The following is a 25,370-nucleotide window of genomic DNA, read 5'->3' on the forward strand; positions in this document are numbered from 1 at the left end:
CACATGACCTGGCCATAGTTTGATTGACATGTGTACTGTCAGGTGTGTAGAGACAACAAGTAACTGCAGCTGGACACAGAAAAATACTCATATATTTGAATGGAGAGTGTGAGCGAACTGCTAGGTGCTCGGGCCCTAGTAAAGGAAAAACTGCAGTACAGAGCTACAAACTGTAGTTTAGATTTTATTTTTCTGCAGCACTTTATCAATAAACTGTCACCCTCACTCCATTTTTTCCCTTCCTCTCATAGGTCATTCCCACTACTGAATTATACATATAAGACCTATAATTATTGTAAAATAAATGATAATAACACCAAACTTTATACAAAGTTTTAACAACGTTTTTTCAGCACAGTGTCATAAGTCATGTATTAAAGCTGATAACATTAACGCCCTTGGAGGAGATAGCGTTTGTTCGGGAGCCAAAATTGAGAAAAAGTCTTATTTTGAAAGGCTAATTGCAGACTTCCTGTTGGATTTAGGTCAGGGGTGTCAGTATATGATTTGTAGGTCTTGATGAGATGAATAAGTTGGTTTTGGTTTGATCTTTCTATGACATTCCTACAGGCCGTGGCGGCCATTTTTGTTACATAGGTGGCGCTAGAGAGCACATTTTGGTGCTTTGAGGATTAATTTTTATATTTTATCAAATATTTCACCAGACCCGATGTGCGTGCCAAATTTGGTGAGTTTTTGATCATGTTTAGGGGGTCAAATTTAGGTCTGAAGTGGCGGAATAAAAAGAAAGAAAGAAACAAACAAACACAGGAAATACACCTTCGGTGCTCAGGCCCTAATTAAGCAACGAAATGCAAAATATTGAAGCTTAAAAATGACATATGTTTTCTATAAAAAATGTTTTCCTTATAAAATATATATCCGTAAGTGTAAATATAAGCCTATAATGCTGCTGTTGGCTCACTGCTTAATTTGACAAAAGGCCAATGTTTGAGTGGTCACGTTTCTGGGCTATTATTCAGTAAAATTATCCAAAAATATCAATTACAATAGAAAACATATATGTCATCTGAAAGCTTCAACAGCTGCTGGTGATCAATCAAAACAGACAGGTGTGGAAATCTGGGAGAGGTTCAGAAAATGTACCGATCCCTTTTTCAGTAGAAACCATCAAACAACACCTGAGGACATATAACCTAAACATGACTCAGTGACAGTATGAAGAAATTCAGTTCAGCAGTTGGACAGGAAACACCTACTGTATATATTTGAGTCAACTTTGATCCTTGCGTTTTTTCCAAAGATCTACAGAATAACAGTCTTAGTTAAACACGCTGCAACACATTTCAAATATGTTGCTCAGACAAATAAGAAACACGGACTGTCTGTAATTCAAAGCTAGCTACACATATCAGAACAAAATGAATCAGTTTGTGGAGATTTTGTAGAAACTGATATAAACTGAATAAACTTGGGGCCATGTTTGTGTCCCTGCTTGCACTAATAAATCTGGAGGTGAGCTGTCAGTCACCATGTTGCCAAGCCGACTGCTGGTCTAACGGCAAAGGGAGTAAAAAACAGTTGTGTAATCTAAATTTCACAGAGTGACAATAGTACTCTGTTGATATGTTGATTTTCAGTCCATCTTCAATCCGAAAAGGTCCAACTAACTCATCCGTAATGATAGCAGCCCATACCAGTACCCCTCCATGTCCATTAGTGATCCAGCCCCAGGCCCCTCTGTCTGGTCCATCAAGAGTCTCTCATTTCATCTGTCCATAAGACCTTTGAAAAATCTGTCTTCAGGTATTTCTTGCCTCAATCTTGACACTTCAACTTGTGAATCTTATTCAGTAGTGGTCGTGTTTCAGCCTTCTCTACCTTGTTGGCCATGTCTCTGAGCACTTCACACTTTGTGCCTCTGGACACTCCGGGTAGGTTGCACTACTGGAATATGGTGGCACTGGTGAATAATGAGTTCCTGGTATCTTCACATTTAATTCTACTCAAGTTTTTTACAGTTACTTTGCGCCTTTTCTTCTCCATGTGTTTTTGCAACCCTGTCAACTATATGCAACAAAACGTTTGATTGTCCGGTGGTTACGCCTCAATAGTTTAGCTATTTCAAGAGTGTTGCATCCATCTGAAAGGCATTTTACAATTTTTGAGCCTGAAAGGCTCAATGAAGGGAAGCCAGGAACAGTTTGGTCATTTGCAGCTTTCTGCAGAACAGGCAAGGTAAAAAGACAATGTCCTCCTTGCACTGAAGTCACAGTTCACAGCTTTGAGTGTGTAACTGTTGCAGCCTTCATGGCTGTGGAGGTTTTGGTGGGCAGGTTTTTCCCTTGCAGGGTCAGACATATGCAGGATCGGTGATGTCTCATGCTAACTGCGTTCTTGACATGACACATGTTCAAAATGCATACAGTTGATGGTGTGATCCATTAATTGCCTGTTTCTGATCAGAAGTAAAGCATTTAAACTCCTCAAACGTGGTGTTCTGACTTGATCAAATTTGTCTCATCAAGCTGAAAGCAGATTTAAATGTCAGTTTCATCTTTTTTCTCATGTGTCGACGATGTGCAATGTCAATATCCTTGTCTTTAGGATGTGCTATATTTGTGCAATATTTACTCAAATAAGAGCAATTAGTTTTAAGGACCAGCCACTACACAGAAGACAGTAAACAAAAAAATAACTATACAAACTCTGGTATAAGAATTTCCTTCAGAATTCATAAAGTTTTTTCTTCTCTTCTGTTTTCTTCCCCAGTCACATGGAGAAAGATAGAAGCTCTCAGCTCTCTCATCATTTCTGACTGCAGGACCTGCTGCTGCCTTGTATTGAATATTTGCTTGAAAGGTTATCAGCAAGACTTCATGTCAGCTGTATACATGCAGGACTGAGTTTATCTACTGAGGTACAACTCAACACTTTTTCTGTAAATTGCTCTTCAGTTACAAATGCAGGTTGAGGTTCATGGTCCACTAACACAAAAATATATACTGAATTATATTATGTATAATTTTCATGAAAAACAAACATTTATGGTATTTTATTTCGTTTTACAAATGATTATTTAGTCAGGAGGTGGTTATAAAGGAGATGTAATTAAACTGAATTCATCCTGGCTGTCACCAGCTGTATTGAAACATACTGTATGTTAATACAGATACATACCTGTAGTTTGTCATAAAACTCAGTTACCCACAATACTTTGTGTACAATTTATGGCTTAGCATTGTCAAACAAAACACACAACACACTCTCTGACCAGCTACAATGATCATTATGTTTGTGAACTTATTGCCATAATTTTACCAGGTCATCAAAGCATCCTCCAGTGTCACCATATTCCAGAAGTGCAACCTACCCGGAGTGAAACCAAACCATCCTTAACTCTCAAATGACATGTTTGTTTTCTATTGTCATTGATATTTTTGGACAGATACTCATACTACATCTGTCACATTTCATTACCATCATTTCTGCAGCTGACTTTCATGAAGTTCAGCAGCTAAATGACCCAGAGTTGGTATTAGGCAACTCAAGGAACTATATACTGTTCATATGAGAATACATTGTGCAACTTTTCATTAATCCAAGTGAAGACAAAACAGACAGGTGTGGAAATCTGAGAAATCTGAGAGAGGTTCAGGAAATGTACCGATCCCTTCTTCAGTGGAACCCCCTCCCCCAAAAAACAACACCTGATGAATGTGGGTGTGTGAGAGATGTGAATGAGGAAATATAACCTAAACATGACTCAGTGACAGTATGAAGAAATTCAGTTCAGCAGTTGGACAGGAAACACCTACTGTATATATTTGAGTCAACCTTGATCTGAATCCACTGCATCACAGACATTTGAAGTGAGAGCTTCAAGTTGTTTTGCTGAAGAACAAACCAACATTTTCTCTGTTGAAAGATGAGCAAAATGGCTGTTAATGCAAAGGTAAGAAAGGGGGAAGTCACTATATATTGCAGTCATGCATGGCAGCATAGAGATGATCACAATATTGATACGTTAAGATAGAGAGAGGATCTACAGCAGGTCTGTGTCTCTGGACATTGAATAGATTATGATATATATGTCACTCACTTTTTCTCACTTTTTCATTCTACAGATGGCAGGAGAAAAGGACTGTTCCATCCCCTCCTTCAACAGAGACACCTTCCTACAATGTAAGTACCTCTAACACACACACACACACACACACACACACACACACTAAGATATGTTTCATCACCTGGTTAAGTGCATCTGAGACAAATAATGGAACAAATTGCATTTATGGAGTGTAATTGAACTGTACATTAACTTTTACACGATTGGTGTGATTGATCTGCCCGTTGTGTTTTTCTCCTCCCATCAGATTGGGTGGATCTGACTCTGGACCCTGACACAGCTAACTCCAAACTCAAGGTGTCTTTAGACAAAAAAGGAGTGGAGCGGGTCGATGTTCCCCAAAACAAAGACGGGAACCCCAAAAGATTCCTTCATTTCCCCGAGCTGCTGTGTGAACAGGGTCTGACTGGGAAGAACTACTGGGAGATAAAATGGGAGGGACCTCAGGGGGTTGGAATAGCAGTCTCCTATGAAATAATCCCGAGGGATACTGACGGTGATGAGTGTAGACTTGGCCGTAACACTTACTCCTGGAGTTTAGAGGACATTGTGGTGCGTGAGTTCATGCATGACAATGTCCGCAACGATAAGATTACTACCCCCATCTGCTCCTTCAATAACAGAGTAGGAGTGTACCTAGACACCGAGGCAGGCATCCTGCAGTACTTCAGTGTCACCCCTGATCTGGAGGACATGACCCTCCTGTATGAGGCACCACGATCTGAGGAAAAATTCACAGAGGCTCTTTTTCCAGGGTTTTGGATAGTTAATGACACAAAGATGACCCTTTGCCCCAAAGAGCATTACAACTGTGCTTAATGTTGAGGGTCATTGTAATGAAAAAGAGGAAATTATATCCTAAGTCTTGGGTGTTAAGACTAAATTGTGTGTGTTGCAGAAAATGATGCTGAGACAAGTTAAAATGTAGTTTTTGACCCTGAATCTACATACAAAGTAGCTCTGTGTGTCTTTGGCCTGCATAGTGAAATACAAACTTAAGAATAGAATATTTTCATTTCTGGTGATTTGCTTTTATTCTACGTATTAGGTGAAATTTACAGTTGTCATATCTGTGTCAGTTCTATGTTGTCACTAAATGATCTTTCATGCTTGTTTTCAGGTTAAAGTGATGTGTATTAACTTTAAACTGTTACTCAAATTGAAATGATGCTTTTTATTGATGCTGAAAAGAACCTGAATGCATGCGTTCAAATAAATCACCATTTCTGGAAACACTTGTTGTCTAATGTTTATTATTAATAATAATGTTAATAATAATAGTAGTGATAGTCGTTGGTTGTGTTGGGATAATCTGTATAAAGCACTAATATTCTACAGTTTGACCTCCAAAGCAGTTCATTTCCATAAATTGTACAGTTTCTGTGTAAAAGGTCCAGGTATCATCAGATAATTCGTAATTCATTTGTAATACAAAAACACAAAAACGGTAAATCTGTTATTTGTTTCAAAACAAAAAACAAAAAAACGTTTTTAGTGTCAGAATCAAATAATGAAAAAACAATCAAACCCGGCCCGTTTTTGGTTTTTGCCGATTCGTTTTATCGTTATTCCTTTTTGGATTGAATATCGAACAGGTCTGCGCACATCAAGCCAATTCGTTTTTGCGTTTGAAACCAAAAACGGAAGTCACATGGTTTTTTCCTTTTTTCATTTTAAACCAAACACGAAATCATGTGATCTATTCCTTTTTTGTTTCCCAATGAAAATCCAGAAAACCAAATTCAAAAGACCGTGCAATTTTGGTTTAGAAATCAAGTATTTTTGTCAGTTTTGTACGATAGCAGAAGCGGCTACATTAGCCTACCCATGATCCTCAGCGACCGTTGCTCTGCTCCTCCTGGACTCTGGTGATATCAACCAAACTGTTTGTAATAAACCCTTCCCTAAACTGCTTCTGTCTAAGTCTGTGTCCTGCATTTTGGATCCTAAATTGAGTAATTATAACAGTTTATTACTTTACATATATTGGAAAAAAAAACCCACACTGTTTTAGCATGTGTCACACTACTCTTTGAATTAATATTAAGCACTTGTTAAGATAGAGTTGTTAACAGCTCCACCAAATAGTGATTTTTCTCACATGCTTTCATTTCAATAAATGTTCAAATGATCCAATATTTCAGCAAAAATCAAAGATTAGAGAAAAAGTCCAAAAACTGAAAACAGATTTGTGTATCAGAACTTTGTTTTTTCTTCTTTCCTCTCCCATTAATCATCTCACCACCCCTCACATTTATCTGCTGACCCTTTGGAGGGGCCCCGACCCCTAGGTTGGGAACCACTGGACTAAACTAGCTAACTGTATATAAAGTAGTGTAAACTAGCTCCACCTCCAGCAGCTACAACAGTAACATGCTGCTCTAGCACTGATGCTTCACTATTAATAATCTAATGATGTCATATATAATAATATATCAGTCAGAGGGACCAAACCACCACTTTTACTGCAATACTTTAACTACATCAAGCTCATAATACTTATGTACTTTTACTGCAATACTTTAACTACATCAAGCTCATAATACTTATGTACTTTTACTGCAATACTTTAACTACATCGAGCTCATAATACTTATGTACTTTTACTGCAATACTTTAACTACATCGAGCTCATAATACTTATGTACTTTTACTGCAATACTTTAACTACATCGAGCTCATAATACTTGTAATGGGGTATTTTTATATTGCTGTATTCGTACTTTCACTGCAGTAAAGGATCTGAATACTTCTTCCACCACTGGGAGACTAAAATAGAGAAAAATTGAACAGAGTCTGGTCTGGTGGTTCAGACTCGCCTAGAAGTTAAATAGCAGTCGTCCACGAGGGGGCGCTAAACCGGAACACTGGGTGCAAACACACGAAGAAGAAGTGGCGGAAGCGGAAATGAGGCTCTTTTGTTTTCAAAGAGGGAAATTTAAAACTCGTCGACGTTAATCCAAAATAAACACAAACAAGCGGAATAAAAGCTCACAAAACGACACGAAAATGACCGCAAACTGACACTCTTCACACCCGAATGTAAAGTAGGTTTATTGACATTTTTCTGACAAATGTTTTGTCGTGTTATAAGTTTGTTAAAGATAAATTTAACTGATATTTTCTTCTGTGACGTTTGACGCAGAGAATCGTTTGAAGTTCATCAGCCGACAGAAAACGCAGCAACAAGTCACGTTAACGTTCACTTTTCTGCACAGTATTCTGTTTTATTTATTTGACATATGATCTATGGCAGATGAATATATATATGTATACTATATTTTTGTCTCTTGGCCGGCGACCTGTTGATCATATTTTGTTCATATTTTATCTCTGCCATCTTTATGATATTCAGAGGTTAATAAGAACATTAGACATTTGCTGAAGTTTTTTAATTAACCAGAGTTATATTTTCAACTCTAACTGTAAATTAACTTTACTGTAAATCAAAAGACAATTACGGAATACTGACAAATAAAAGATAACATCAGGAAACAGTTGTTATGATGTTGTTAACATTACAATAGTAAAAATATAAAGAAACACACAAAAAGACCAATAAACGAAACAAAACATGAAAATTATCAAAATACATAAGAGCACTGCAAGGTAAAAATAAAACATTCAATTCAAACTTTATTAAGGACACAGCTCACGGGGTTCCATAATACTAAAATATGTACTAATATACATTTATCTATTTGACTAATAAAGTCCAAAGAGAAGCCGTTTTCTGCTTTCTTGATTTTTATTAGCTACTTTATATACACTTTGTTATGTATGTATATTGGTGATGAACTGAAGACTGAAGCGATGCCTCAGTATATCTGACCTCTGACCCCGGTGGTTGACGTCCTGCAGGGTCGCTTCACACCAACATGAGGAAGAAGGTGAAGGGGTCACAGGGCGCCGGCGCCGACAGCAGCATCCTGGAGGAGTGTGAGTGGAGCTACAGACGCATTCAATATCTGCTTTTCACATTATTACTGTAATTCATGTTTAAAGGTTCACTACGCAGGATTTATCAGTTGGTGTTTAGTTTAGTTTTAGTTTTTAGTTGGTTTTTCTCCATTTTTTTTGCACCAAATTGCTTCAAAACTCAAATGTGACGACAGATTACACAACTATTGGTGCTTTAAGGAGATATTTTCAGTCCTGTAAATTTTTGAGGAAAAAAAAAAGAAATTATTATTGATAATGACCAAACAACAGGAAGAGAAATCAGAAGATATTAAGAATCACTTTAAAATATGATTATAATATTTATACGTTGATCATCTCTGTTTGTACCCATAAATATACATGGGAAAAGATTTTACAAGGAAAAATGAACTAAGGAATCTGGACAATATGTTTTTTGATGAAGATGCCAATTAATAAATATAATTGTGACATTCAGAGAGATTTCACCAAAAAGACCAAAACAGTATGAAGTCGGGAAAATAGTCACATGAAGAGCAGAAGTTTTTCTCTGAGCTGCTTTAAATTGTTTGTTGAAATAAATTGTGTGTGTGTGTGTGTGTGTGTGTGTGCGTGCGTGCGTGCGTGCGTGCGTGCGTGCGTGTGTGCGTGCGTGCGTGCGTGCGTGCGTGCGTGCGTGCGTGCGTGCGTGCGTGCGTGTGTGTGTGCGTGCGTGCGTGCGTGCGTGCGTGCGTGCGTGCGTGTGTGTGTGTGCGCGCGCGTGTGTGTGTGTGCAGGTTGTGCTCTGTGCAGACTCAGTGATGATGATCCGGCCATGTTTGGGGAAAAAGTCACACTCAAAGAGCATAAACTCTCCGTGCACTACTTCTGTTTGGTAAGTCTGTGTGTGCTTGTATACTTGTATATTCAGTGCTGTGCAAAAGTTTTAGGCACTTATAGTAAAGTGAGGAAGCCATAAATAGTTTTTATTGATCAGTTAACTTGATCCAAAGTTGAGTAAACAGCAGAAAGTAAATCTGTGAGCAGCTTTGTCTTTAAATCAGCAGCAGTTCTCCTCAGTGTTTCTGCATCTTGGAGAAGTCGCCACAGTTCTTCTTCTGTGTCTTCATGTTCATCCCAGACTGACTCCATGATGTTGAGATCAGACTGAAGATAGATCTTTATGACTGTAGATGGATGTTTGTTGTCCTGCTGCAGATGATCAGACGCCTCCTGATGGTTTATTTATTACGGAGAAGAATCTAAACATCTAAAGGGGCATAAAACTTTTTGCACAGTTCTGTAAATATTTTCCGTTTGTGACACAAACATAACAACAAACAGCTTCCTCAAGATTTAAGGAAACCTCGGTGAAAACCTGCAGGGTTCAGTGACTTTAGTTTGAAGGGATAAACTGGTTTTACAGGTGCAGTGAATCAGTGGTTTAGTAACTGGTGTCTCCCAGTATGAATGCAGTGATTTCAGGCAACACGGTTGAAAAGACCAAACACATTTATAATCATTTCTACACTTATTTACAACCGTAGCCTTACTTTTGATAGTTGCACATTATTTACTTATTGTTTGTTTATTTATTTATATGTTTCTACAGTTTTTAAAGTCAATTTAAGTAAATGAAGTTTTTTTTCTATCGCTGTTTCATCTCATATCAATAAAATCATTTTTATTGTCAATTAATCTGCCCGTTATTTTCTCAAATAATCGTTTTATTTCTAAGAATGTGAGAAAGATATGACAAAAACCTGTTAGAATTTTCTAAAATCTTTTTTTTTTAAATACCAAAAGTCTAAAAATCTTAATCTTACTATCATATATGACATATAAAAACATTGAATAGTCACATGTCAGAAGCGGGAACCTGTGAAATTTTGGTATTTTTGCTGGAAAAATGATCAAATGAGTTGCAGATTGATTAACTGTTGATGGTAACGAAGAATTCTGCCCACAGTTACCTGAAAACAAATCTCATCCAGCATGAACACGAGCGATACTATGACGTTATTTATCATAAATATGTTCCAGCTGACGTCTTGTGGAGTTTACCAGCGAGGGGAAGAGAACGAAGGCGTGTTTGGTTTCCTGGTGGACGACATCAAACAGGAGAGTCGCCGTTCAGCCAGACTGGTGAGTGATTCGGTTTTATTCTCAAACTGAAGGGTGTGACGATTATGTACGTTTATCACATGACACATTGTGGGAGATGTTATAAAAATCTGTGTCAGACCGTCTGATATCAGTTTGTCAGATTGTGAGATGAACGTTGGTGAATCGTAAAGACACGACATCAGATCGTCCGTCTGCAGCAAAGACACATAAACGTCTTCTTCTTTTGCCTCCATCTGTTTGTTCTTTGTGTATCCTGGACAAATGAAGGAGAACGAGTGTGTTTTCCTCTTAAATATTATTACAAAACTGCACTTACGCAGTCAACGTCACACCGACCAGTATGTTCTCTGTCATTTCATGTCGTATTCTGATTGGTCGGGTTCCTAATTTCTGTCTGAAAGTCTCCAAATCTGCCGTCGGCGGGCGAGTCTCTCAGGACACAGTTTGGATCGACGACCACAGATTTCACCACGTTTCTCTCACGATAGTAAAGTTGAGTCTCAGACAGCTCAGAATCCAGCGTGAAACAAAAGATCATCTTCTTCCTCCAGATCACAACATGTTTAACTCACTTTAATGTAAAAGACGTCTGACTGACAAACAGCATCAGGCAGCAGTGACACGTGAAACCGAGGACTTTACACCACGAGACGCTTGCTGCACCATGACTTCCTCCTCCTGTCTTTACTGTGTCTTTACTGTCTGTTTACTGTGTGTCTACTGTGTGTTAACAGTGTGTCTATTGTGTGTCTATTGTGTGTTAACAGTGTGTCTATTGTGTGTTAACAGTGTGTCTATTGTGTGTCTATTGTGTGTTAACAGTGTGTCTATTGTGTGTTAACAGTGTGTCTACTGTGTGTTAACAGTGTGTCTATTGTGTGTCTATTGTGTGTTAACAGTGTGTCTATTGTGTGTTAACAGTGTGTCTACTGTGTGTTAACAGTGTGTCTATTGTGTGTCTACTGTGTGTTAACAGTGTGTCTATTGTGTGTTAACAGTGTGTCTACTGTGTGTTAACAGTGTGTCTACTGTGTGTTAACAGTGTGTCTATTGTGTGTTAACAGTGTGTCTACTGTGTGTTTACAGTGTGTCTATTGTGTGTCTATTGTGTGTTAACAGTGTGTCTATTGTGTGTTAACAGTGTGTCTACTGTGTGTTAACAGTGTGTCTATTGTGTGTCTATTGTGTGTTAACAGTGTGTCTATTGTGTGTTAACAGTGTGTCTACTGTGTGTTAACAGTGTGTCTATTGTGTGTCTACTGTGTGTTTACAGTGTGTCTACTGTGTGTTAACAGTGTGTCTACTGTGTGTTAACAGTGTGTCTACTGTGTGTTAACAGTGTGTCTATTGTGTGTTAACAGTGTGTCTATTGTGTGTCTATTGTGTGTTAACAGTGTGTCTATTGTGTGTCTATTGTGTGTTAACAGTGTGTCTATTGTGTGTCTATTGTGTGTTAACAGTGTGTCTACTGTGTGTTAACAGTGTGTCTATTGTGTGTCTATTGTGTGTTAACAGTGTGTCTACTGTGTGTTAACAGTGTGTCTACTGTGTGTTAACAGTGTGTCTATTGTGTGTTAACAGTGTGTCTACTGTGTGTTAACAGTGTGTCTATTGTGTGTCTATTGTGTGTTAACAGTGTGTCTATTGTGTGTCTATTGTGTGTTAACAGTGTGTCTACTGTGTGTTAACAGTGTGTCTATTGTGTGTCTACTGTGTGTTAACAGTGTGTCTATTGTGTGTTAACAGTGTGTCTATTGTGTGTCTACTGTGTGTGTGTTTCAGAGGTGTTACGGCTGTAAGAAGAAGGGAGCGTGCGTCGGCTGTTACGTCAGGAGTTGCAGGAAGATGGTTCACTTCCCCTGCGGGAGGAAACAAAAGTTCATCTCACAGTTTACCGGCAGCTTCCCGTGAGTTCCACAGAAACATGAAACACTTTATTTCATATGAGAGCTGGATGACGACTGGTTAGAGTCCAGTTCAACAGTGTGATTGGTGGAGGGATACAAATGTCATCAGTTATTGGACGTTACCAGTCAGTAGTTTGTTAATCATTAATAAATGATGGAAAACAAAGTGTAGATTTTTCATAATAACAGTTTTTAAACTCTGTTCCAAATAATCACCACACAATCCATGTAAATTAGATATTTGAGCAATAAATTAAATAATAATATCAAGATTCCTCTGACCTCCTTTTGTCACTATTCAACAAATATCGAGACAAGTTTATAATATTAAATGTAGCAAATAAAGCTGCACAACCTCCAGACTTCATGAGGACTTAGATGAAGATGATTTAGCACAAAGTGAAACCCAAACTGTAGCTTTAAACAGCAAGTAAACAAAGAATATGTCACACTAACAACAGACTGTAGTCATGCTGCTTCTGTTGAAGCTGCAGTTTGGTGTTAACATGAAATAAAAAAGATCAGACATGAAACTAAAAGCACAGTTTGACTCGATTCATCAGACAGTGAATCAATACATAAAGTAACAATGTGTGAACAGCAGTTTTTTAATCAATCACCTGCATCAAAGTGAGCACAACAAACTCTAGAAGTAGAAGGATGAAGTGGTCCAAACCTGTGTGTGTGTGTCCAGGTCTTACTGTCCGGATCACAGTCCCTTCCAGTCTCTGTGTGTGGGCTCCGACCTCAGTCTGCCTCAGTCCTGCTCCATCTGTTTGGACTCCATCGATCCCATCCTGTCCTACTCCGTCCTCAAGTGTCCGTCCTGCCACGCCAGCTGGTTCCACAGAGACTGTGTGCAGGTAACAAACAACTAAAAGCCTCTTTCACACGTAGTTCCTGTTCTGGGATTTTCCATCTTTAGGGGGTTACAGGTCGGAGTGACATCGGGGTCAAGACGAAGCTTTGAGGTCACGCTGTAATTCTCGATCTCTCCTCGAGACGCCAGCTGCCTGTGATGTTTTGGTGAAAGCAGAAACCTCTCTGAACGAGGGTTTATCAGCATCTCCATGGTTACCAAGGTCAGAGGAGGCTTCCCAGACGCTCAAACCAAAACTGCTGAAATTACACGCAACGTGACTTAAACTGTCACGGGTAAAGTGCAGTCCCTCGTTTAGAAACTAGTGAACCAATCAGACTAATTTTTCATATTGTAGGCTGATAAAGACGAGGACTCGGAGGGCAGAACTCTCTGGTGTTTACTGTTTTCGGTTCTCCACTTGGCCGAGTGCTTTCAATAAACATTTTCAGCATTAAGACATCAAAAGTCTCGTGTAAATCACTGAGATAACCCTTCAGGCACAGTTAGTGGTTTTCACTGTTCACACATGCAGCTACAGTCAGGAACATTTCCATCTTGCACTTTCTCACACATACATGGCAAAGCTGGAATAGATGATGATGATGCAAGGAAGAGTCCAGCAGATGGCGGTAATGCAAGACTGCAAGGATGCAAACCGCCATAAACTCAACAGAAGAAGAAGAAAACTCACAGAACTCAGATCAATCTAAGCAGTTCTGATCAAATATGAATCAAGATTCTGTCACGTTGTCTGTTTCTCTCCTCAGACGTTTCCAGAAACATATTTTAGTGTTTACTGTTTAGCTCAGATATGAGAGAGTTTGCGACGCGGCCGCCATGTTGAAAATAGACGAGCCGAAACCGAGCACCCCGTGTGATTGGTTCGTTCACTCCACTCTCACAACACGTCCATACTGGCATTTCCCCCAGAAATGTTACCTGGTCTGGAGGAGGGAAACTGGTGGTACAGATTTCCCTGATTATTGATCCCTGCAAAACAAACATTCAATACATTTTCTTTTGATCACTTTCTAGAACGTTAATTAAAATTTGTGCTAAATTTGGATGGAAACTTGACTAATGTTGAGCCATCCTTTATTAGTGACCAGCCTTCATTTGTTCATCTCGGCCACATTAATATTCTTTTTTTTTAGAATAGCAGAGCGTACAGACGAGTCTCTCGGTGAGATCTGGGACACCGTTTGGATCGACGACCACAGATTTCATCACGTTTCGTCTCAGACAGCCCAGAATCCAGCGTGTTTGTTCACAGAACTGTTTTGAACAGCATGTAGACTTTGTTTAAAGGTTGTATCAGGAATGTTAATAAGCTGTTTCCTGTCTGTCTACCTGTAAATGTGTGTTTTTGTGTGTCAGCGTCAGGCCCACAGCGCTGGCCTGTTCTTCTTCAGATGCACTCTCTGTAACAACAAGGAAAACTTCCAGGAGGAGATGCTGAGGATGGGAATATACATCCCAGAGAGGTAACGGCTGTGTTGTTGTTCTTTGATTTTGACCACATAACAGCAGGAAAGTTCTGTACGAGACATTAAACTAACAGTAGGGACAGAATGAAGTCGATCACCGTCGTTCACCACCTGCTCTGTCTCCCTGCAGAGATGCCTCATGGGAGTTGGAGGCAAACGCGTATTCAGAGCTGCTGGAGGTTTACACACGCTGCGACGCTCTCACCTGCCTCTGCGACAACGGACGCACGCACTCCGCCAAGACCGGGTACGACCTTTATGTCACAGAAGCAACAGTATGTCAACAGTGTCTCAGCTGGTAGAGCAGCACGTCCTGCTGCTGCTGCTGCTGCTGCCGCTGCTGCTGCTGCTGCCATAATAACGTTGTTGTTGTTTGTTTCAGGTGGTTCGAGGTGATCCGCTGCCGCCTGTGTGGATCCAGAGGGACTCACAGGAAATGCTCGGGGCTGAAGTTGTACACCACAGACTGGCCGTGCACCGACTGCACGCAGGCTACTGACGGGAAAGGTCTGAGTCACTGACAGACTGACTCACTGCTGGTCAATTATGTTTTAATACTAAGTGGCTTGTTTGTCTGTGGTGGAAAATGGATCAAATCATTATCATTGATGCCAGTTGAAATCTGGGCAAAAATACACATTTTATCGTAGGCCCGGGCGATAAAACACTAGCGATACGTACCAATGATCAACACTTCATCAATAGCAATAAGAAAATTATTCAATATAACGTTTGATAGTTTCACTTAAAAGCAAACCGCCATGACAGCACATAATGAATATGCACAGTTTGGTTGCTGAACAAACGCCAGACGCGCTCCCTCCCGATCCCAGCCAATCATATCCATTGATAACGGAGCTCCGAGTGACACACAAACAGCGGCCAATCATTTAACAGGTGTTGTTGTTCGGTTGCATCATCGTCATGTGACACAACAACAGAGACGGCGTGCAGTGAGAAAATGAGTGCAGACGGCGAGGAAATTGTTCAAAGTAATGTGGTTAAATTCAACCTTTTTTCTCCTGATCTTTATTAAAAATAGGTTATTAAAACTTATCAATAATTTTTTATATTGACTGAAATAAAATATTTTATTGTGATGTATTTTTCAGCCTGATTTTATTGTTTCTTTTATTGATGTTTTATTGTTTATTACGATCAAATGTTGTCACTTAATCATCATAATTCACAGTTCTGTTGAGTAAACTCAAAAATGACAAATATTAGAATAACAAATAATTATTTTCATTATTTATTAATCTGCCGGTTGTCAGAAAACATTTTCCCAGAATGCTCGTTGACGTCTTCACATGTCCAAAACCCCAAAATATTCACTTTACAATGATGTAAAACAGAGAAAAACAGCAAATTTATACATTAGAGAAACTGGAATTCATGGATTTTTTTAAAAAAAATTTACTTTAAAAACAATTATTTAATGAACAAAAGTGTTGCTGTCAATCAACTAGTCAATTAATTGTTTCTGCTTTAATTAAAATATCTCTCGAAATCTGAAACAAACTAAACTAGAAGAGTGCAGATCTCCACCAGGTGTGTCTGAGGCAGCTGTAGTCTCAGCTGTCTTTAAGATGCATAGAACAGTGTGATGGTTTTGTAACTTAATTGTCCCTCCTGGCTCCCCGTACAGTCACAAGATGGCGGTGAAGTTAATATAAACAGGGATTTATTCATCTCATATCGTGTCTTAACTTTAGTGGATCGTAACATATCGGGTACAGAATTGATCTGCAGATGCTCTGGTTCGAGATGAGACCAAACTCTTCTATGGATGTCAGTTTTTGAGCCACAACAAAGACCAGAATGTGGCCTTGGCTAAAAACAGACTGGTTTTTAGCTGATTGTTGGAAAGGCCTTTTGCAGCAGTTGTTTATCACTTGTGGCCAGTTAAGATGAGTCAGCAGTCAATTGTGAGTTAAAACACGTTATAAAATAGGTTTTTCAACAATTGTGAATCACTGCAACCACAAGAAGTCGTTGAACATGCAGTCAGTCATACACGTGCACAAGAAGTATCACAAGAGTTCTCACTTCAGAACAAACTCTGCAAACAGATTTCTGATTTTTGTTACTGTTGTTGTAGAAATCGTTGTGATGATGCTTCTGTACGTGTAACATGTATTTGTCTTCTCCAGCTTCTCTGGTCGCGTCTCCTCAGGGGGGTCCGAGGAGGAGTCTGCTGTCCAAACGCCACCTGTCCTCCATCCACTCCTCCATCAGCTGTAAAAGGTAGACAAATGAAACGCACCTGTCCTCCATCAGCTGTAAAAGGTAGACAAACCTAACGCACCTGTCCTCCGTCAGCTGTAAAAGGTAGACAAATGAAACGCACCTGCCCTCCGTCAGCTGTAAAAGGTAGACAAACCTAACGCACCTGCCCTCCGTCAGCTGTAAAAGGTAGACAAATGAAACGCACCTGTCCTCCATCAGCTGTAAAAGGTAGACAAACCTAACGCACCTGTCCTCCGTCAGCTGTAAAAGGTAGACAAATGAAACGCACCTGCCCTCCGTCAGCTGTAAAAGGTAGACAAACCTAACGCACCTGCCCTCCGTCAGCGGTAAAAGGTAGACAAACCTAACGCACCCGTCCTCCGTCACCTGCCCTCCTTACAAACAGCAACCAACAAATTCTGCATAGCGTAACTTTAAACATACGACTGTAAATCCTAAACGCTGTTGATCTTTTGTACTTAACTTTATTAACAAAGATTGATGAGGAATGTTGACTGATGAAGGTCTGAGGACTGAAACGTCGTTAGTACAAGTGATCGACAGCGTGCAGGATTTTTTAGCCGTTTCACAGTCAGAGATTATGATCCGACGCACCTGCAAGGACTTTGTATTACTTAAACATATAAAATCCTTTAAAGGTATAATATATAATTATTCCACATTAAAATATCTAAAAACAACTAGACCTATGTTATATATGTTGTTGAGTTGTGTACTTACATTATCCCAAATGTTTCCAACAATTTTCAAACTCAGAGAAATCTGTAATTTAATCAAAGTAACGGACCGTTTCATTTGGTCGCCTGTCGATGGCGTCATACCTCCTCTACCAAAGAGTAAACACGCACCAGATGCATACGGCGGCGCTGTGTTTGTCCGCTACAATGGCGTCTACCAAAGAGTAACTTACACACATACAAGATAATACATCGGCGTTGTGGTTGTTCCACACAAACTGTTATAAATGGACTTTTATTCAGTTTTAAGACACATTTTCATGATAAATTTAGGTGGTTTTTAACTATATCTTTTAGCCGGAAGAAGGATTTTAGTCATTGGACGTCTGGATCTTAAGTTATCAGAGAAATAAACTGGACAAACGTTAGCAGCAGCTCGGCTAACAGCCCCTCCAGGAAGTCCGGTGGTCACCAAACATCGTTGGAGAAATATTGATTTTTTTAGGTGAAACAGCTTTAATTAGTATTTTTATGATTTTAATCTGCGTGTCCGTTTGTTTTTGGAGAGGAAGAAACCGACCGAACGTCTGGATCTAAAGTTATAAGAGAAATAAACCGAACAAGTGTTAGCAGCAGCTCGGCTGACAGCCCGTACCGGACGTCCGGTGGTCGCCGTACATCGTCGGAGAAACACTGATTTTTTTTTAGGTGAAACAGCTTTATTCTGTGTTTTTACCTGTAATCTCCGGGTCCGTCTGTTCTGGAGAGGAGGAGACCTCTGCGGGTAAAAACATCCTGAATGATGAACGCTGGAGTAATCCTATCCCGGTGAAGCTGGTTGTTTAACACCGAAGACAACAACTCCCATGATCCCTTGCTACTTCACACCGTCATCACACTCCGTCTGTTGTTATTGTTTTGATTGAGACGCCGAGCAGCTGAAATGACATGTTGTGTGTTTAAATCTCTCTGTCAGACCGTCGTTACCTGTAGGCTCACCTGAGGAGCTCCTGCAGGCTTTGGCCCCTCAGCTGCGTCCCGTCGGGGTCCAGGTGGAGGTGAGAGGGGACCAGGCTCTGTCTGCAGGTCTGGACCTGGTGAGGAGGACCGACTTCGACCCCACACACAGTCTGAGTGTCAGGTCAGTGCAGCATGAACTCACCACAGCTCTGATGCGTCTGTAGACAAAGATTCTTCCAGTTTGTCAGTTAGTGTCGCCGAGTCGTTTCTTTCACATTTTTTATTTGTTTTCTCCTGAACTCAAAGGTTCAAAGACGACCAGCAGACCGCGTTTCCCAGCAGCCTCTGTGACGGCGACATGGCCAGGCAGTACTTCCTGAAGCTGCTGGTGCAGCAGATCCAGGACTCTGTGGTGTTTGAAGGTCCAGACGGATCCAAAAACCTGGCACTGGACTCGCAGGGTACGAAGAGTTTACTGACATGGCTGACGTGTGTGTAGAGCTGCAGTTATCAGTTAGTTATCGGTTAATCTGTCCAGTATTTTCTCAATCTGTTAGTTGTTTGGTCTATAAAATATCAGAAAATAGTGAAAAATGTGGATCAATGTTTCCCAAAGACCAAGATGACGTCATCAAATGTCTTGTTTTGTTCACAACCCAAAGTTTACTGTCATAGAGACTAAAGAAACCAGAAGATATTCACAGTTAAGAAGCTGAAATCAGAGAATTTTGGCAATTAATTTTCTGTCTGATGTGTCAGTGTGTAATGAACCTACAGAGAATCATCAGAGACTCTGCAGCTCCTCTCGGCTTTACGGAGCTTTATAGTGAGTTTCATCTCATTGTTTATCTGTCCGGCTGCAACTTTTACTGTTCTGGTTCACTCTCAGCGTCTCATAGCGTCGTTTTCAGAGAGAAGAAGCTGTAAAAAGCAGCTGAACACTACCTGCTAACAGTTAGCTGTAGACTAGCTGCTGAACATAGTGGAGCATTTAGCAGCTAAAGAGCCAGATATTTCCCTCAGGAGCTGGTAGAGAGCAAAAACATTCAGCAGGTGGACAGAAACACGACTCCACTAATGGATGTGGAAATATGTCAGCGTTAATGTTCACTACTTGTTTCTGATGAGAACTAAACAGTTGTTGCAGGTTTAAGGACGTCTGTGTTGGTGAAATCTAATCACTAAATGTTTTGTTTGTCCTTCAGCTCTGCGTGAGGACGTGTACTTTGACGTCGGCTGCCTGCTCGCCATCTCTCTGGTTCACGGCGGTCCACCCGTCGGCTTCTTCTCCGGCGCTCTCTACCAGTGTCTGTTCAACTACCCGGCCAACCGCCCGCTCACCGTCACACACATGACGCCCGACACGCACTTCACCCGCCAAGTCAGCAGGGTGAGCGCACGACGGACTTTTACTGCATGAACCTTCCAGCCAACAATGATAACAGCACCAGAGATTTGATCGATTGATTGATCGATTGATTGATTGATTACAGATCGCGGAGGCGGAGTCTTTAGACAACCTGAAAGAAGCTGTAGCGGCGAGCTGGGAGTTCCTGGAGCTCGCCGGCTGCAACAGACCAATCAGCAGCCTGGCGGAGAGAGAAGCTCTGGTGGAAGATCTGGTGAACTTCACCATGATCACCAGGATGCAGCTGCCGCTACAGAGGTAGACCAGTGCTCCCAACACACACCTGATGAGTTCTATAGACAGAATAAGTAGTCAAGCTGCTGCTGATCCAGGGAACCAGTGTGATAGACTGATGATGATGCTGGTGAAGAGGACGCTAGCAGCGGGTCGGCTTACGTAGCGCAGCTTTTATCCTAAAGTGAGAGAAAAGTGTCAGAAAGAACAAAGAGGGTCGAGAGACAGAAAGAAGACGATATAAATGACGTCTGATTCTAATATATTGACTGTTTTCTGTCCTGCAGGATTCGAGAAGGTCTGCAGACTTTGGGCGTCTTCGATCAGGTGATTTTTTTTTACTCTGCATCTTTGTCTTTGTTGGTTTCTGCAAATGTGTTGATTTTTATTTCTGAGCGGTTTAGTTTGGATCGAGCTGCAGCTGCAATGATCAATGAACAGAAAAATAATCCACCATGCAAATATTTTGATAATCAATCAATCGTTTCAGTCGTATTTCAAGCAAAAATGCAAAATATTTTCTGCTTCCAGCTTCTTTGGGTTTTCTTCGGTTTGCTGGTTTTCTTTCGTCATGACGTGTGACTGTAAATTGAATATATTTGGGTTTCAGACGTTACGTCAAATTTTTAACATTTCAAAGACTAAACGAGTAATTGAGAAAAGGCTCCGACTACGAACCGGTGCAATAATTAACCAACTGTTGACACTGACTGGGACCAGTCATCCATAGACTAGTTTGTTCTATTGGTACTGGGAGGGTTGCTGGACCTCTTGTAGACCACTAACCATCATCACGTCTGGCGTTTTAATGACGTTTTTCCTGCATTTTACTGTTTTAACCCAAACTATGATCTTTCTCTGACCCTAACAACAGGAAGGACCGGTGTATCACCTGCAGGCAAAAATGTTCCTCTTATTTTGAAACAGTTTGGATTTGATCACATGATCCTGCTTAATCAATACCAGTGTGCATGTGTTATAATGCCGTACCAACAATAAACAGACTATTGACATGTGAGAACATACTTGAAAGATGAATCAATAATAAAAATAGTTGCAGCGCTTCGTTAAATCATCAGAGGATTATTTTAATTTGACACTCCAGCTTCAACAGGAAGTTTACGATCAAGAGTTCACCTGATGTGATCTGATCTCCAGGTGCAGCTCTTCCCGTCGGCGTTCTGCAGTGTTTTCTGCGAGGCGGCGGATCGGCTCACGGCTCAGACGGTCGGTCAGCTGTTCGCCGTTAACTTCTCCCAACAGGAGGAGCGACTGAACAGAGAGACCCGCGTCATCAGCTTCTGGAGACACTTCCTGATGGAGAGCGAAGGTAACACAGTTCTGCAGCCTGGTAATGACATCATCAGCCTGGTTATGACATCATCAGCCAGGTCATGACATCATCAGCCAGGTCATGACATCATCAGAGCCGTCAGGAGTTTTATATAGAAGTGATTCAGGTCTTTATTCAGACATGAGAACAACGTGTAAATAATACAACAATGTTTTTAATATTATATGTTTACATTCCTGCTGATAATAAAATACTGTCTTGTTTCCCTTTTCTCTCCTTTTCCTCTCATCTCCCCTCGTTTCCTCATCTCCTCTCTTGTTTCCTTGTTTTGTCTCCTCTCGTCTCCTCTTCTCTCCTCTCCTCTCCTCTCTTCTCCTCTTCTTTCTTCTCCTCTCCTCTCCTCTCCTCTTCTCTCCTCTCGTCTCCTCTCCTCCCCTCTCTTCTCTTCTCTTCTCTCCTCTCCTCTCTTCTCCTCTCCTCTCCTCTCTTCTCCTCTCCTCTCCTCTCCTCTCCTCTCCTCCCCTCTCTTCTCTTCTCTTCTCTTCTCTCCTCTCCTCTCCTCTCTTCTCCTCTCCTCTCCTCTCCTCCCCTCTCTTCTCTTCTCCTCTTCTTTCTTCTCCTCTCCTCTCCTCTCCTCTCCTCTCCTCTCCTCTCCTCTCTTCTCCTCTTCTTTCTTCTCCTCTCCTCTCCTCTCCTCTCCTCTCCTCTCCTCTCCTCTCCTCTCCTCTCCTCTCCTCTTCTCTCCTCTCCTCTCCTCTCTTCTCCTCTTCTTTCTTCTCCTCTCCTCTCCTCTCCTCTCCTCTCCTCTCCTCTCCTCTCCTCTCCTCTCCTCTCTCCTCTCCTCTCCTCTCCTCTCCTCTCCTCTTCTCTCCTCTCCTCTCCTCTCTTCTCCTCTCCTCTCCTCTCCTCTCCTCTCCTCTCCTCTCTTCTCCTCTTCTCTCCTCTCCTCTCCTCTCCTCTCCTCTCCTCTCCTCTCCTCTCCTCTCTCCTCTCCTCTCCTCTCCTCTCCTCTCCTCTTCTCTCCTCTCCTCTCCTCTCTTCTCCTCTCCTCTCCTCTCCTCTCCTCTCCTCTCCTCTCTTCTCCTCTTCTCTCCTCTCCTCTCCTCTCCTCTCCTCTCCTCTCCTCTCCTCTTCTCTCCTCTCCTCTCTTCTCCTCTCCTCTTCTCTCCTCTCCTCTCTTCTCCTCTCCTCTCCTCTCCTCTTCTCTCCTCTCCTCTCTTCTCCTCTCCTCTCCTCTCCTCTCCTCTCCTCTCCTCTCCTCTCCTCTCCTCTCCTCTCTTCTCCTCTTCTCTCCTCTCCTCTCCTCCCCTCTCTTCTCTTCTCCTCTTCTTTCTTCTCCTCTCCTCTCCTCTCCTCTCCTCTCCTCTCCTCTCCTCTTCTCTCCTCTCCTCTCCTCTCCTCTCCTCTCCTCTCCTCTTCTCTCCTCTCCTCTCCTCTCCTCTCCTCTCCTCTCCTCTCCTCTTCTCTCCTCTCCTCTCTTCTCCTCTCCTCTCCTCTCCTCTCCTCTCCTCTCCTCTCCTCTCCTCTCCCCATCAGTTGGGAGGAGCTCCATCTCCCTGCAGGACCTCCTCTGTTTCGCCACAGGAGCTGAGGAGCTGCCAGCGGCCGGCCTCCGCCCTCCTCCCTCCATCTCCTTCCTCCACCCCTTCAACTCCTCTCCGTCGGGAATGGAAGAGGACGGGGGAGGAGAGAAGGAGGCGGGCAGACCAGGGATGGAGGAGTGGAGGGATGAGGGTCTCTTCCCTCAGAGCCAGCCCGGCTCCAAACACCTCCTCCTGCCCGTCACCTCCTCCTACCAGGCCTTCAAAAGCTCCATGGAGCAGGCCGTCAGCCACCGTGTGCACCTCCTCCCCACCGAGAGATAGAGGAGCAGAAAGATGAACTCCCACATTTAAAAACAATTATTATTTTCAGTATCGACTAATCTATGGAATAATCTATTGATTAGTCGTTTTGGTCATAAAACGGCAGAAATGACAGTTTCCCAAAGCTCAACTAGTCCAAAACCCCAAAAATACTCGATTAATATTCATATCTCAAAACAAGAAACTGATGTCACAATGATTGACAGCTCCTCCTCCTCCTCCGTTATTGCAGCTCTACTGATCGAGTTTATTTTTAAGTCATTTTAAAACCGTTTATCGTATGTTTCTATACAAACTAATGTTTATTTTACATGATAAGTAGCATTGGTGATGAATATACACGGTGAAGCATTATGAATCTGTCTATTATCTGATTTTTTTATTTTTAATTCCTGTTATTCTAAAGCAGCTATTCCTTCCTCATCTTGGGTTTTTATATGATTTTTTCCTTTTTTTTTTTATCAGTGTAATGAAGCATCTGAACATGTCGGGTAATTACAGGATAAATCTGGTTTTATTCTATAAATCTTCACATTACAGACTCAAACCAACAGTGTGACGGTCCGTCCATCAATACTTTCCTCCTTCCTCACTCGGCTCATCAGTTCCTACTGAGGACTGAAATCTTTTAAAAACACCTCATGAAATATTTAGTTCTTTCATAAGAAATATGGACGTTTCAGTATTTGATATTCTTTCAAACAATACAGCTAAAGGTGAAAATAGCTGAAATAATAAATAATCAATTAGACGCACTAATTTTCCAAAGTAGAGTGAGAGTCTCTGGTGTGTTTCAGCTTTTCACTCTGGCAGAAAATCTAATCTGACAGAATGTGTTTAACTGTAACTTCTACTTCATCAAGGTTGTTAAGTTTGATCTGAAGTTTATACAAAATAAAACACCTGATGGTTGAGCAGAGACTCAGAATCAAAGGCTCAATGACTCACAGAAAGGAAGCATTTGTTGTTTTATATAGATTTTTTCTGGTAGTTTAAATAATTTCTCTATAAAGTTTAGTTGGAAGTTGAATTTAAAGTATAAACTTGGTGTTTTTGCTGCCGCCAGGAGACCCAAACTAATGATACTTTTCTCAGCTCACAAATATATCATTAATTTCCTGAAACACTTTAGTTTAATAGGGCGTTTGTAGGGGACTATTTTCAGCGGCGGATGAATCTGCATTTGGTGCTGTTATAAACTACAGTGTGTATTAATGGTGATGCGGCTCACTGACGGCTTTTTAATCGTTTCTAGACAATAACGGAGGAATCAGATGAGTCACACACAGTATTTGTTGGTTTGAAGTGAAGCATAAAGAAAAATATAGAATATTTCCAGACTTATCCTTCATGTTTGTCTATAAACGCTTTCTCAATTAATTCATCCAGAAAGAAATAAAATCACTATCGTGCTATAAAGTTACACGTTCTGTGACTGAGGATTTTATCCTCTTCATCACCTCTAATATTGAGTTTGACACAGTTACGTTTTTTAAAGTTTTCTCATCAGCTTTATTGTAGAGAAACACGTCAGACAAGTTTTAAACAACAATAACTTTCCTCCTTCGTTAAACTCTGAACAGTTGGTGTATGATGTGATTCACTGATGAAACTGATCAGTGAAACGTCATCAAACGTTAAGACCTGAAAACTCAGATTTTTCCTTTTTAATTCAGGCATCAAGTCGGGTGAAAAGTCTTAAATTTGTGGTTTTTGAAACCTTGAAACTTTCCTTCAGCGTCCAGCTTCAGATGTGATGACATGATGATTCCATCATATCATGTAAATAGATGAATATCTTTTATGTTTTTTTCCAGTTTAAAAACTTTTGTGCTTATTTTTATAACTTTGCCTTAAAAGCTGCTTTTAATCGTCATATTTTAATTGTACATAGTTTTTTTTTTTTAATCTTTTATTGATGCTCGATGTCGCCCAGATTTTCTGTTTATGTTTTTTTTTTCCTTGTTTGTCATGTCGTTATCATTATATGTTGTTATCAGTCTTTTTTTTTTAGCAAATTATTACATCAGTAATATCTCAGAAACGTGGGTTGATTTGATGAAAATGTTAGGGATTATAACTTACAGTGTCTATTGATTTCTGTCCTTCTTTTCTTGTTTTTCTCGTTATTTATCTATTTTGTGTTTTGTTCCTGTTGTTTCCTCTTTGTCCTTGTTGCTTATAAATGCATTATTCTGTTTTCTCAAACTGAATATCTGAACATGTTTCTCTGCAACACAAATAAATCTGCTTCAGTCTGATCACAGTGCTTGTTTGTTTATTAGTCAGGTGAAAAAAAGAACAGAATA

At 40.7% G+C, this 25,370-nt stretch overlaps 2 protein-coding genes across 3 annotated transcripts; both read left to right on the forward strand.

Moving 5' to 3' along the window:
- Positions 1–2,734: 2,734 nt before the first annotated feature.
- Positions 2,735–5,315, forward strand: LOC122998889 (cytolytic toxin-beta-like). 2 transcript variants are annotated; one of them, XM_044375955.1, is made up of 3 exons: positions 2,735–2,881; positions 4,089–4,146; positions 4,338–5,315. In XM_044375955.1, exons 2-3 carry the CDS (start codon positions 4,089–4,091, stop codon positions 4,907–4,909), a joined length of 630 nt encoding a protein of 209 aa, XP_044231890.1. In that variant the 5' UTR covers positions 2,735–2,881; the 3' UTR covers positions 4,910–5,315. The 2 variants fall into 2 exon arrangements, with proteins under 2 accessions (XP_044231890.1, XP_044231889.1); XM_044375954.1 differs by lacking the exon at positions 2,735–2,881 and adding an exon at positions 3,583–3,916.
- A 1,674-nt stretch (positions 5,316–6,989) lies between these two features.
- g2e3 (G2/M-phase specific E3 ubiquitin protein ligase) lies at positions 6,990–25,322 on the forward strand. Its single transcript, XM_044375936.1, has 17 exons — positions 6,990–7,137; positions 7,952–8,029; positions 8,788–8,885; positions 10,034–10,135; positions 11,900–12,024; positions 12,719–12,887; positions 14,264–14,370; positions 14,504–14,620; positions 14,756–14,880; positions 16,527–16,620; positions 18,277–18,441; positions 18,567–18,721; positions 19,466–19,650; positions 19,754–19,926; positions 20,190–20,229; positions 21,061–21,232; positions 22,733–25,322. The coding sequence occupies exons 2-17, from the start codon at positions 7,969–7,971 to the stop codon at positions 23,059–23,061; spliced, it is 2,217 nt and encodes a 738-aa protein (XP_044231871.1). The 5' UTR covers positions 6,990–7,137; positions 7,952–7,968; the 3' UTR covers positions 23,062–25,322.
- The last annotated feature ends 48 nt before the right edge of the window (positions 25,323–25,370 follow it).

Source organism: Thunnus albacares, chromosome 15, assembly GCF_914725855.1.
Source record: "Thunnus albacares chromosome 15, fThuAlb1.1, whole genome shotgun sequence".
Lineage (NCBI taxonomy): Eukaryota > Metazoa > Chordata > Actinopteri > Scombriformes > Scombridae > Thunnus > Thunnus albacares.